At 54.8% G+C, this 12,538-nt stretch overlaps 1 protein-coding gene across 8 annotated transcripts in view; it reads left to right on the top strand.

The window, feature by feature from the left end:
* DLGAP4 (DLG associated protein 4) overlaps window positions 1–12,538 on the top strand; it is a 188,705-nt gene that overhangs the window by 121,768 nt on the left and 54,399 nt on the right. Inside the window, exon 1 of one of the 8 annotated variants that reach the window (XM_007193184.2) lies at window positions 4,770–5,855. The exons of the other annotated variants lie outside the window; for them this stretch is intronic. Within the exon in view, the coding sequence (XP_007193246.1) occupies window positions 5,825–5,855 (31 nt within the window). The 5' untranslated portion in view covers window positions 4,770–5,824. Of the gene's footprint in view, window positions 1–4,769; window positions 5,856–12,538 lie in introns of those variants that run through there. 8 annotated transcript variants of the gene reach the window in all.

Below are 12,538 nucleotides of genomic sequence, written 5' to 3' on the forward strand. Positions count from 1 at the left end.
CTCTCAGGCCATATGCCGGCAGGTGGGTGGATGGGGAGGCCACTTACTGAGATGGTGAGAGCCTGGGAGGGGCGGACCCCTCTGGAGTGGCCCTGGGCAGGGCATGGAGCTGCCCACCGCCCCCCACCTGCTAGCTGGGGGCTGGCCAGCTTCCCAGCTGCCGGCACCCCCTCTGTCCCTCCCCTTCTCTGACCCAGATTCCACATTCCAGAAATAGCTCTGGCAGGTGACTGGCAGGCAGGGTCGGCCCCAGCAGGGATGGTGGGGGAAACAGAAGCTTCGCTACATACACATGCCCCTCCCCAGCCAAAGGACCTACCTGGGAGGGCCCACGGGTGTGGCATTACCCCCTCAGTCTGCCCCATCCTGCCCCCTCTCTCTCCACTTCTGAGAAAGAAAAGAAAGAACAGAGAACGCGCTCCGTGCCACTCCTCCCTTCTCTGACGCTGCCCATCCCCCATTAGCGCTCATTCTCCTCTTCTCCCTGCCTTCCTCCATCCCTTTCTTCCAGCTTCCCCTCCCCTCCATCATCTTCGCCTTCTGTCTGCCTGTCTCCCTCAGCCCTGTTTCTCCCCACCAGCCTTTCTCCCTTTCTTTCTTCTCAATTTCTGGCCCTTCTCCCTCCCCAGCCTCCCTTTCTGTGTCTCTCCCACTCCCTCTGAATCACAAGGGAGGCTGTGACAACACCTAGGAGCGGTGGCTGCTGGGTGGTATCTGCCACCTACCCCTGCCCCGCACCTACCGCATTCCCCGCACCTGCACACGGGTACACGTGTGTACACGTGCACATGTGCACACACGTGGAGTCACTCTCTGGCAGTGCTTGGGATAGGTTCCTGGACTGGGAAACACCCTTGCTCCTTGCGCAGGGGCCCTGAGTTCTAGTTTCAGCTGTGCTGTGTCACTCTGGGTGGGTCCTGACCCCTCCCTGTGCCTCAAGTTCTCCATCTATGTTGTGAGGCTTGGGTTTGGGGACCCACAAACACCTCCTATCTGAGTCACAGAATGCTCTGTCCTCCCTTCTTTGTCCCCTCTCCCCTCCCCCAGAACTCTCCCGGTTTCTTCTCTGATTTACTCTCTCCTCCATAGACACAGGAAGGGAGGCTGACAAAATTCCAGTAAGCAGCCAACCTTCCAGGCAGCCTTGTCCCCCAAGCCCTCTCCCAGGCCTAACCCTAACAGTCTCCGGTTATTACACTACAGGCTCCTATCAGGTTGGACACTCCAATCCCCAGAATATCAGGGCTGAGAGGAACCTGAAAGACCATCATGTCCAGAGATGCAAATAGACTTCAACTCACATGTCATCTCTGATCCCTGGAGCTCAGGACCGAGATTGGGTTAAGCAGAGAAATGTGCCACCATCGATTAGTGATGTCTGCTTTGTCCAGGAATGTTGCATTTATCTGACATTCCTTGTTTAGCCCAGTTAACCACACACACACACACACACACACACACACACACACGCACATACACGTTTACAGATTTTTTTTTTAATTAATTAATTTATTTATTTATTTATTTTTGGCTGTGTTGGGTCTTCGTTTCTGTGCGAGGGCTTTCTCTAGTTGCGGCAAGCGGGGGCCACTCTTCATCGTGGTGCACGGGCCTCTCATTATCGCGGCCTCTCTTGTTGAGGAGCACGGGCTCCAGGCGCGCAGGCTCAGTAGTTGTGGCTCACGGGCCCAGTTGCTCCGTGGCATGTGGGATCTTCCCAGACCAGGGCTCGAACCCATGTCCCCTGCATTGGCAGGCGGACTCTCAACCACTGCACCACCAGGGAAGCCCGTTTACAGATATTTTACAAAGAAACTGTAGCCTAGAGGAGGTGAGTGTCAAGTCAGGGTCACCCAGTTAGAAGGTCAAGGAGCTGTTTCCCACCTCGGTCTGCCTGACTTGAGTTCCCCATTATCCTGTGTTGGGGGGGCCATCCGAGGTCCTGGTAAAGAGATGCAGTGTGGTCACAGGAGTTTCGGGGAGAATTATCTGGCCACATGGGCAGGATGGATTGGAAGCTGTGCAGTGGTCCAGGCAAGGCACAGTGAGGCCTGGGCAGGGGCCATAGAGTCAGAGAGTAACGGGAGGGTCCAGGAGGCCTTCCTAGAGTGAGTGATGAGGAGCCAGAATTCCCACCTCCCGAAATAGGCACCTCTCCACAGAGGGCACTGGGCAGAAGGTGGGCTTCCTCCCACAGTCCCACCCAGCCTTGGACCAGGAAGTTCCTGGTTAACTGAGTCACTCTCCTAAGTCCCATTTTTAGACAGATCCATTGAGCCTTCTGGGGGAAATAGTGATTGGGCTTAAGGACTGGTGGGCAGGCTGGGAACCACAGCTTTGAGATTCTTTTTTTTTTTTTAACAAACTTTTTTTTATTTTTGTGGATTATTTTTATTTTTTATTTTTTTATTTTTGGCTGCGTTGGGTCTTCGTTGCTGCACACGGGCTTTCTCTAGTTGTGGCGAGTGGGGGTTACTCTTCGTTGCGGTGCGCAGGCTTCTCATTGCAGTGGCTTCTCTTGTTGGGGAGCACAGGCTATAGGCGCGCAGGCTTCAGTAGTTGTGGCACACGGGCTTAGTTGCTCTGCATGTGGGATCTTGTGGGATCTTCCCGGACCAGGGATCAAACCCATGTCTCCTGCATTGTCAAGCGGATTCTTAACCACTGCGCCACCAGGGAAGTCCCAGCTTTGAGATTCTTGAACAAGAATAATTCCTTACTCCCTCAGGGGTAGAGAGGTCAGGCCAAAGGAGGAGAGACTAAAAGGCTTAAGTTGAACCTCGGAGGCCCTGAGGCCATGGTTAAGGGCAAGAGCCTTGCAATGAGGCAGCCCTTTCATTGAATAGATGCTTACTGATCACCTCAATGGGCCAGGCTCTGCTCTAGGCACCAGGGACACATCAGTGAACAAAAGGGAAGCCTCTGCCTTCATAGAGACTACATACTTTTGGGGGGGGGGCAGATAGGGGGAGGCAGACACAACAATAAGCATAAATAACTCAAATAAGTATATGGTTTATTGGCAAGTAGTGTAGGGCAAGGAGTACTGGGAGTGCCTGCAGCAGGAGGAGAGGGGTATTGCAGCATAAACAGGGTACCAGGATAGAACTCATTGAGACAGATGTTTGAGCAAGCACTTGAAGGAAGTGAGGGAAGGAGTAGTGCTGGGGAGGTACTCCAGGCAGGGAGAAGAGTGGTACAAAGGCCCTGAGGCAGGAGGGTGCCTAGTGCATTGGAGGGGGAGCAGGACTGGTGTGGTTGGGACGGAGCAAGATAGAGTCAGGCATGTGCTTTGGGGCTTCCTGAATTTTCCTAAGTAATCAATCTAAAGATAAAGACTAAGTGAATGGTATAGGTGTAGCATAGTGACTGTGAGAAAGGCAAAGTAAGCTAATATTTTCGAAGTGCTTAGTACAGTGCCTGGCATCAAAAAAGGCTCAATAGCCCTCAGTTGCTTTTGTTACTATTATACCTTTATGCAAGACAGTGGTATTGGAAAGACTGTATCATCTTCTTGAATAAGATGCTTTTTTAAAAAAAATTTATTTATTTATTTATATTTTTGGTTGCGTTGGGTCTTCGTTGCCGCGCGTGGGCTAGAGAAACCAGTTGTGGGGAGCGGGGGCTACTCTTTGTTGCAGTGTGCGGGCTTCTCATTGTGGTGGCTTCTCTTGTTGTGGAGCACGGGCTCTAGGAGCATGGGCTTCAGTAGATGTGGCACGCGGGCTCAGTAGCTGTTGCACATGGGCATAGTTGCTCCGCAGCATGTGGGATCTTCCCCAACCAGGGATTGAACCCGTGTCCCCTGCATTGGCAGGCAGATCGTTAACCACTGCACCACCGGGGAAGTCCCTTGAGTAAGATTCTTTTCTCCACTTTACATTTGGAAAAGAGATGCACAGAGAAGGGAAGGGACTTGCCTAGGTCACCCAGCAAGGCAGGTGGGGGAGCAGAAGCTGGATCTGCAGGTAGGTGCGGATGAGGGATGAGACCCCAAGGATCAGGACTGTGAGTAGGGGAACTCGCAGGGGAGAAGTGGGGAACTGGGAAGGCCATGAGCCGTCAAGGGAGTGACTTATGAATTTAGGCAGCTCCTACTGTACTTGGCTCTCCAAGCCATCCTGGATGTGATGGTTTTTACTGGAGGAAACGAAGGCTTAGGAGGTTGAATGAGTATCTTGTCCAAGGTCACACAGCCCTCCGGAGGCTGAGCAGGGATTCTAACCCAACCTGGAGGACCTCAGATGAGCACAGCAAAGCGAGGATGGAGTAGAGGGGACAACTAGAAACACTTAGGACGTACAGTCGATAGCACCTGGGGGGCTAATTTGACCACACAGAGATGAGAAGACCACCTCAGACTGCTTGCTCTGAGCCTCAGTTTCCCCCGGGAACAGCGAGGTGTCGCCACGATAAACTAGTGCAGAGTCTCCTGGCCGCTCTCTCGTCAGGGAGCATGCGTCTGGTTCCAGCTGGAACCGGTTTGGTGGGGGCGGCTGGAGGGGCGGAGTCCCCCGTGCTTAGGCATGCGCGTGCTGACGTGGGCGCGCGCTCCCTCTCGGGGTCGGGCGGCCTGGGCGTGGGCTGGACTGAGCGCCCTGCGCGCTTGCGCACCCGCCCCTCCGCGCGCGCGCTACGGCCACGTGCCGAGAGGGCTGCGCGCGCCCCCGCCCGTCCCGGGAGTCCCGAGCGACGCGCGCGCGCGTGACGCGGGGGGCGGGGCGGGGCGGGGCCGGCGCGGGGCTTTAACCCAGAGGCCCCGCCTCTCGGGCGTACAAAACCGGAGCCTCGGGCCGGGCCGCGTGAGGGAGGAGGGTGAGTGCCCGCCGCTGGCCGCAGCTGCTGCCAGCCCGTCCGTCACTTCGTCGGTCTGTCCGGTCCACGTCGTCGTCGCCGCCTCCTCAGCCCGGACGCCTGGGGCCCGCCCAGCGCCGCCCGGAGCAGCCGCGGCCCCGCGAGGAGACGGGCGCCGCCCCCGCCCGGCCCTGCCCTGCCCCCGCCCTCCTCCCCTTCTGTCCGTCCGTCCGTCCGTCCCCCCGCCCGCTCGCGCTTCCGTCCTTCTGTCCGGCCACCAGCCCTCGGGCCCGTAGCCCCGCTCCGCCTGCTTTGTCTCTCCCTGGCTCGCTGTCTCTTTGTCTCTGCCCTCGCGCTGCCTCCCAGCCCCTCCCTCGCTCCCCGATCTCGGGTCCCCCTCAAGGCGCTCGTCTCATCCCTCAGAGCCTCCCCCCTCTGAGCGCCCCTCATCTTTGGGGGTCCTTTTTTCAGAACACCTTCCACACTCCCCCAAGGCTCTCCTGTGAGCTTCCCGCACATCCCTTGAGGGTCCTCCCTTCCATCTGTCCCCCCAAATCCCGGGGGTCTTGCCTTCTCTTAGCCCTCATTTCTTCAGGGTTTTCCCTCTTTTGGTGTCCCCCGTATACGCTGATACCTTCTAGATCCCTTGGGGTCTCTCCTTGGGACCCCCAAAGCTCCCCAGCTCCCAGACTTCAGCGCCCCTCCCTGCCTTCCCTTGGTTTGTCCGCTGTCGCTGTCTCTCCTTGTTCTCTCTCGGGCCTCCGCGCTCCTCATTCCTCTGGGTCGGGGCCCCCTGCTTTGCTCTGCCTGCCTCTCTCTGCCCCCGCATCTGTCTTGCTGGTGTCACCACTCGATGTCTCTTGCGCTGCAGACCCCCTTTTAAGGCTACTCCTTTGCCAGGGCTCTTGCCGCGCCCCCTTGCTTTCTCTGCCCCGGTCCCCTGTCTCCCCTTCTCTCTGCTCCTGTGTCTCTCCCTCTCCCCTTTTCTGTCTTTGCCGGTCTCTGGGTCTCTGACCCCCATCCGGCCCTCATGGCTTTGTGTCTGGAGCTCTTGAAGCAATGTGAGTGGTGGGGTGTCCGGGTCTGGCTGGAGTCCGCCCGCAGGCTGGCCGCGGCCGAGGCTCCATGGGGTTGGCGCTGGGGCGAGGGCTGGCGCTGGGGCAGGAGGCTCTGGGGCCTCCCCACAAAGGGGGCAAGGAGGGAGGAGCCAGACTGTCTGGCAGAGGTGGGAGTGGGGAGCCTTCCTGCTCTGAGGCTTCTGCTTTAGTTGCTTGTGTGTGTGGACGGTGCCACGGGCTGGGCATCCCTGCCCGCTTGGCCCTGCATGGCCTGGCATTTTGTGATTGCTTGTGGGCAGGCCTGGGCTATTTTGGAGCCAGCAGGATGTGATATCACTTGGGCGTTTATTTAGACGCGATTGGGGGTGGGGACTGCGTTCTTGCCAACTTGAGTAATCAAATTTTGCAGGGGGGGTGCGGCCTCCTAGGCAGCTGGGCTGTGTGGTGTGTGGCCAGAACTTTGCAAGAACCAGGGTCTGTGCTGCCTTGGTCTTGCTGAGACTGTCAATCAGGGTGAGGGGAGAGAGGGGTTGTTCTTAACCTGACCACCCTTGAGGATTAGGTTTGGTGGTCTAAGACCTCTGCGGCCAGCCTCAAGCTGTGTGACCTTGAATGAGACCTTCAACCTTTCCAAGTCTCAGTTTCTCCATCTGTAAAAAGGGAATAATTATGCCAGCCTCACAGGGTTGTCATGACAATCAAATGAAACATCTGTAAAGACACTTCGGGAACTGTCAGCCTGTCTTTAAACTGAGCCCCACAGAGGGAAAGCAGCTTGCCCGGGGCACACAGGCTAGTTCATGGCAGAGTTGGGACAGGGATCCAGGCCTGGGACTCCCCAGCCCAGAGTTCTTTACCCCCCCTCCCACTCCATTGCCACCTGGTTGTTGAGAAATGCACCTGCCCTTCCAATAGGGCAGGGGGCAGGCTGCCCCTTTTTATGCCCCCATTCCTGGTTGCTCTTTGCCAGGTAGTAAAGATAGGTGGGTGTGCCCAGCTGGATGTCTGTGCTGGAGACAGTTGGATTTTCCATGTTCCATCCCATTGTTGTTTAAGGGTGGGCCCTGCTTGGCCAGTGGCACTTAGGAATAAAGTCTGTCAGTTTGTGGCTGTGAGCCCCACCTGCTTTTCCAGCTTCCCGTAGAGTGGGGGAACAAAGGCCCCAGCTGAGAGATGCTCCACAGACAGCTGGGGTCTGCTGTCAAGGAGCCTCAGATGTCCCAGAACTTTGGAGCAGGAGATAAGATCAGCTATTGTAGCCCCCTCGTCTTACAGACGGGGTCTAGAGAGACCAGGGACCCACAGAGGATTTCAGCCAGGACTCCTGTGTCCTCTGCCATAGCACTGCCTCTGAGGAGGTCGCTCTCTGGCTGGTGTCACCTGCCCACTGGTGTATAATGACAATTTCCAACATCCGTTGACCTTTTACTGTGGGCCCTGAGCTTGACACGCTACACAGACTACTTGCAGCGGGGAGGAGAAAGGGCTTGGTCTCTGGCCTGCAAGTGGAGGGAATCAGGGTTGTGGTCCCCACATCTCACCTCTCAGGGAGGCTGCTTTCGCCTGGGCTTCAGCTTCCTTATCTGTAAAGTGGGAATGATAATCCTTGTCCTAAGGCTGATTCTGAAATCATGGAATCCCTAAAGAAATTCTGTGAGGCAGAATGCCAAGGTTCTATTCTCGGCTCTGATGCTAAGATGCTGTGTGACTTCAGACAAGTGTCTTCCTCTGTATTTTTCCTTTGAAAAAATGAGGAAGCTGGTTGTTGTGCTCTCTTAGGTGCTTCCAGCCCTGACATTTGAGGATTTTAAGGTAACTGAAACGCCACCTATTTGCACCTACATCTCATCTTACCTGTTAAAAGTGTGCTTGATCACAAAATAAGAGGCAGAATGTGTCGAGTGCTGCCAGATGTGTGCTGATAATGTGCTGTGGGGTTTCATCGGAGAGAGATCTTGTCTGGGCAAAGGGATCAAAAAGGCTTCCAGAAGGAGGCAGTGCTTGAGCTGGGCCCCTATACCAGACATGTTCTGCCTCTTATACAAACTGTTCCAGAGAAAGAGTGCGGGTTTTCGGGGGGCAGACACCTGGTCTTAGTTGGTCTGCATCACTCGCTGCCTGTGTAATCTTGGGCTAGTTACTTTCTTTGAGCTTCAGTTTCCTCCTCTGCACGCAAGGTAATCATATTTACACTGCAGGGTTGTGGTGAGGATTAAGTGAGATTCTACATTAAAAAATACCTAGTACACAGTAGGCGTTTAATAAATGTGAACTTTCACCTCCAGATAATATCTGGATCCCTTTTTGCTTTGTGGGAACAAGACAGAGGCCCAGCCTCTCCCTCTACCCACAGTGGCTGGGGTTCAGGTAGCAAGGAGAGCACCGCCTGGCTGTTCTAATATGTAACCGCAGTGATCCTCTAACCTCTCACTTGCTGTGTGGGACATTGTGTAATCTGCCAGGCTCTTTCCTTTCCATTGTTCCTCACAACAGTCCTGGGAGGAAGTCAGAAGCCAGTGGAGTTCTCCCTGTTTCACGGGTGAATGAAGAAGAGGGGCCCAGGGAGGGCTTGCTTGACTTGTCTCCCCCCTGCAACCCACAGCGTTGCTCCAAATTTATTGCTGCTGCCCGGTAGCCTACCGCTCAGGCTGCCTTCTCTGGATCTGGCGTCTGTTCTGCAAGGAGGGTTTGTTTGGCATTTCCCCAGCCTCTGAGCTCATCTCAGATTTAAATGGGACTAGCTTGAGGTTGGGTGGGGACTGAGTCACCACCTTCCTTGGCTTTCTCGTCCTGAGCAGCAGCCAGACACACCCAGGGGGCTACTGCTGTAGACCTGCTGGTTGTAGACCCTGCACACAGCAGGCTCTCCTCCCAGAAGCTCGGATGGCTCAGGAATGTCTCTCTCTGGGCTCTCAGGGGAAGGCGGCAGTGGTGGCTCCTATGTATTTCTTCACCTCAGGGATCTGAAAGCACAAGCCACACTGAGCTGTTGTTGCCTGGCCTCTCCTGCTCCAAGCCTTTATTTGTGCTGTGCCCTCCCCCGTGGTGCTGTCTCTTCCCTTTGAGGCCCACATTGTCAAATGCCACCTCTTCCAGGAAGTCTCTGATTGCTGCCTCTGGAGTCAGACTGTGAATTCGGTCCCAGGTCCATACTTGCTGAAAGTGTGACCTTGGAGATCACTTTACCTCTCTGTGCCTCAGTTTCCTCATATATAAAAATTAGGCTCCCCATCTTTACAAAGTTCAGGTTCCTGAGCTCTATCCCCAAAGATTCTCATTTGGCAGGTCTGGGGGCAGGAATCAGCTTTTTAAACCAGCCCTCTGGAGGAGTCTGATGCTGAAAGCCTGTGGGCCGCACTCTGGGTAAAGCTGAACTGAGAGTTTCTCGGGTTGGTGTCACAGTTTGGCTTGTCCCTGCTGTGTGACCTTGGATTGATTGACTTTCTGCGCCTCAGTTTTCTTCCGTGTCAGACTAAGATGGAAATGCCTTCCTCACAGGTTGCTCTGAGGATGCAAACTCGTGTCGTAAAGGCCCCTCAAGAAATGGGAACCTGTCGGCTACACTGCCGTTCACAGGGTGTCGGGGACTGTGCTAAGCACTTTCTGGCATTATCCCAGTGCATTATTGCAACAATCCTGTGATACAGGTCCCAATATTATCCCCATTTTCCAGGTGAGGAGACCGGCCCCTCATCATGGTCTTTGTTTCAGGCAGGATTGGTTGTTTCCAGAAGCAGATTACCCTTCCCCTGCTCAGTCCTGGCAGCAGACACTGTCAGACCTGGCCAGGGTGAGGGCTGTGGAATTGAACATCTGGGCAGGAATGCAATCCAGTCGTCAACAGGAATTTAATGAGGTTATCGAGGTGTGTGGTGTGAGTGCCTCTCAGGTTCCCAGGTTTCCCAGTCCTGGCTGTGGCTGCCTCGCCTCCCTCAGCCTGTGTTGGAATCAGCTGGTTCCTCACCCACCCACTCCTGGGAACCAGGGCTACCTTAAAGGCAAATAAAATCCATATTCTAGAGCTAAAAGATTATTGTTTCTTGTCTCACTATAAGAAGCGTGCTAAGGGAGGAAAAGGGACAGGAATGTGCCTCGGATCCCAGAACGAGACCATGTCAGGGCCAGGTGAGAGCCATAGCACTGTCTCTCCACCCAGGTCTCCCTCATTTCTCTGTCCCTGGCCTGGGTCACCCTGGGGAGAGCTGGTGCATGGAGGTCTGGTTTGGCCAGTGAATAGGACAAAAGCAAGAAAAGTGGTCCCAAGTGGTTGGCTCAGCCTGGAGCTGAATTGGGCTTGGAAAACACTTTCTGACCAGGGGCCTGCCCTCCCAGCCCTGGGCCAGGCTCCAAGAGGATGGGAGAGACCAGACAGACAGGGCCTCTGCCCCTGGGAACTTAGGATCTGACAAGGGAGACAAGGCCTACAATTATGGGAGACTGTGTGACAGTCTGTAATTAAGCATCTGCTGAAGGAAAGCATCGTCTGAGAAGGAAGAAGTGAGCATGAGCCAGAGGAAACAAGAGCCCTCGTGAAGGGGGCTGGATTCGCAGAGACCGACATTGGGGCTGACGTTCCTGGGAATGGTTTCTGCAGAGGCACAGGTGTGGGGGCTAGACAGGGTAAGTGCGTATTATGGAAACAGTGAGTAGACTAGTTTTGCTGATGCATCAGGGCTCTGGGAGGCGCCAGGAGATTGTAGGCAGCATTGAACATGAGCTGAAGAGCAGAGGCTTTGGAGAGCCATGGAAGGTTTTAGAGCCGGGATGGCACAGCTGGAGGATTTTTTCAGGATGAGTCAGGCTGGGTGAATTGGAATGAATGAAAGTGACAGCAGGGAGGAGCTTTGCAGGCAACTCGGAGAAGGGAGAGGGCAGGGTTCGGGTGGAGCCCGTGCGAGTGGGAAGGGCCAGTTGGGGTAGCAGAGGATGTGTGTTCCCTGAGGAGAGCCTGACCGGGGGGCCTGATGGGCCAGCGGGAAAGATGTTGGGTGTTGCTCCTTGGAGCGGGAAGTAACAGTCTGAGCACATTGCTCGCACACCTGCTCTATGCCAGGCTCTGTGCCAGGGCCTCCACAGATGCTCTCATGAAATCCTTACAGCAAGCTCAAGGCAGGCGGACTTACCATCCCCATTTTACAGATAAGGAACATGTGGCTCAGACCCAAAGCTGACTGCAAATGCTGGCTCTTCCCACAGTTCAGCTCTGCTTCTTGGAAAGGAACCTCCTACTGTTAGGATCCCAGGAATCTGAGCCTTCTTGCCCCTTGAATTGGGGGCACCTAATACATCCGCTAAAGGCCAGAACCCCCTACTTTCTAAAGACCTGGAAGATTGGGGCTGGGTACCAGCTCAGAATTTCTTCAAGGTGGGGGAGTCAGGGAATTGAGGGGCCTTCACATCAGCAGTTTTACTCGCCAGGCTGTGAGCAGCCTCCAGAGCTGGGCCTCGTGTGTGTCTGTTGCAACAGTGGGCATGTCCATGACGAGGCCCACTGGGATTCTCAGCCAGCCCCCACCAGAGAGGGTGGGCCCTGGCCCAGCCACAGAGGCAGGGAGGGACTTGTCCAAGGTGCTCGCGGCACAGGAGAGCCAGGTGATGAAGGTGATGAAGCCTATTTCCCAGGCTGCAGCCAGGGATGGCCACTGGGCAGAGGGAAGGGGAAGGGGACTGGTGCTTAAGAGCGGCTAGCAGGGGAAGCAGCAATGGTTGGCGGCGGTGTGCAGCTAGGAAACTGGTGGCCAGTCATTCTCCGTGTGCCGCCCTGAGCAGGGCCTTGTCCTGGGGTCGTGAGGCCACATGGCAGGCACAGCCTCTGTGTTCCGCTCACCCCACTCCTCCCTTGTCTCCAATAAACACCCCCAGGATCCTTCTGCTAGTCTGCTTTGGCAAATTCATACCGAAATCAGGACAAAGGTTTTGATGGGGATTTTTGTGCTCCTTTGTAACAGACACAGCCTGAGAAATGTTCGGATATTGGAACAGTGAACTAGACTGACCTGTGCTGTCCCTTTCAATTGTAGTTATTCACTTGATTAATGCGTTACCATTTGCCAGGTGCTTTCTTGTAAATGTGATCATTCTCATATGTATTCATGCTTTTCATTTCGTTTTTAGCACATTGTTTCTGGATCCTTAATGTTTATGTAGCCTGTTTTTTTATTTCAAAGCACTTATATCTACTTTATCTCGGTAGGTTCTTATACAACCCTAAGAGGTCATTGCTATTCTTGTCATCGTCATTTTCCAGAAAGTGACTTGCCCACGGTCACTCTGGGCTTCACTGGCTGAGCTGTTGTTCACTTATTCAACAAATATTTATTAAGTGCCTGCTGTGTGCCAGGCGATGAGCTGGCCCTGAGGATACAGTGGCAAGCGGAGCCGTCTTAGAGACTTAGCTTCTGACCACCCGGAGTCCACAGAATCTAGCCAGGATCCACCCTAGCGCTCCTGACACCCCCCCCCCACCCCGGGCTCTTTCCACTGCAGACCCCTGGAGTTTGGGCCTGAGGCTTAGATCTAGACTGTTGTAGCCTGTGAGCCTTCAGCCTGGAGCATCATGGTAAAGCAAGCCAAGGCAACAAGTCTCTGCAAACTGAACTTCAGAAGTGACAGAAGAGGTCTTCGGTAATGACTTAATTATTAACGAGAAGGTGAGGAAGGGCATCTCTACAGAAGGCCATCTGCTC

Source organism: Balaenoptera acutorostrata, chromosome 15 (genome assembly GCF_949987535.1).
Source record: "Balaenoptera acutorostrata chromosome 15, mBalAcu1.1, whole genome shotgun sequence".
In the NCBI taxonomy this organism is placed as follows: Eukaryota; Metazoa; Chordata; class Mammalia; order Artiodactyla; family Balaenopteridae; genus Balaenoptera; species Balaenoptera acutorostrata.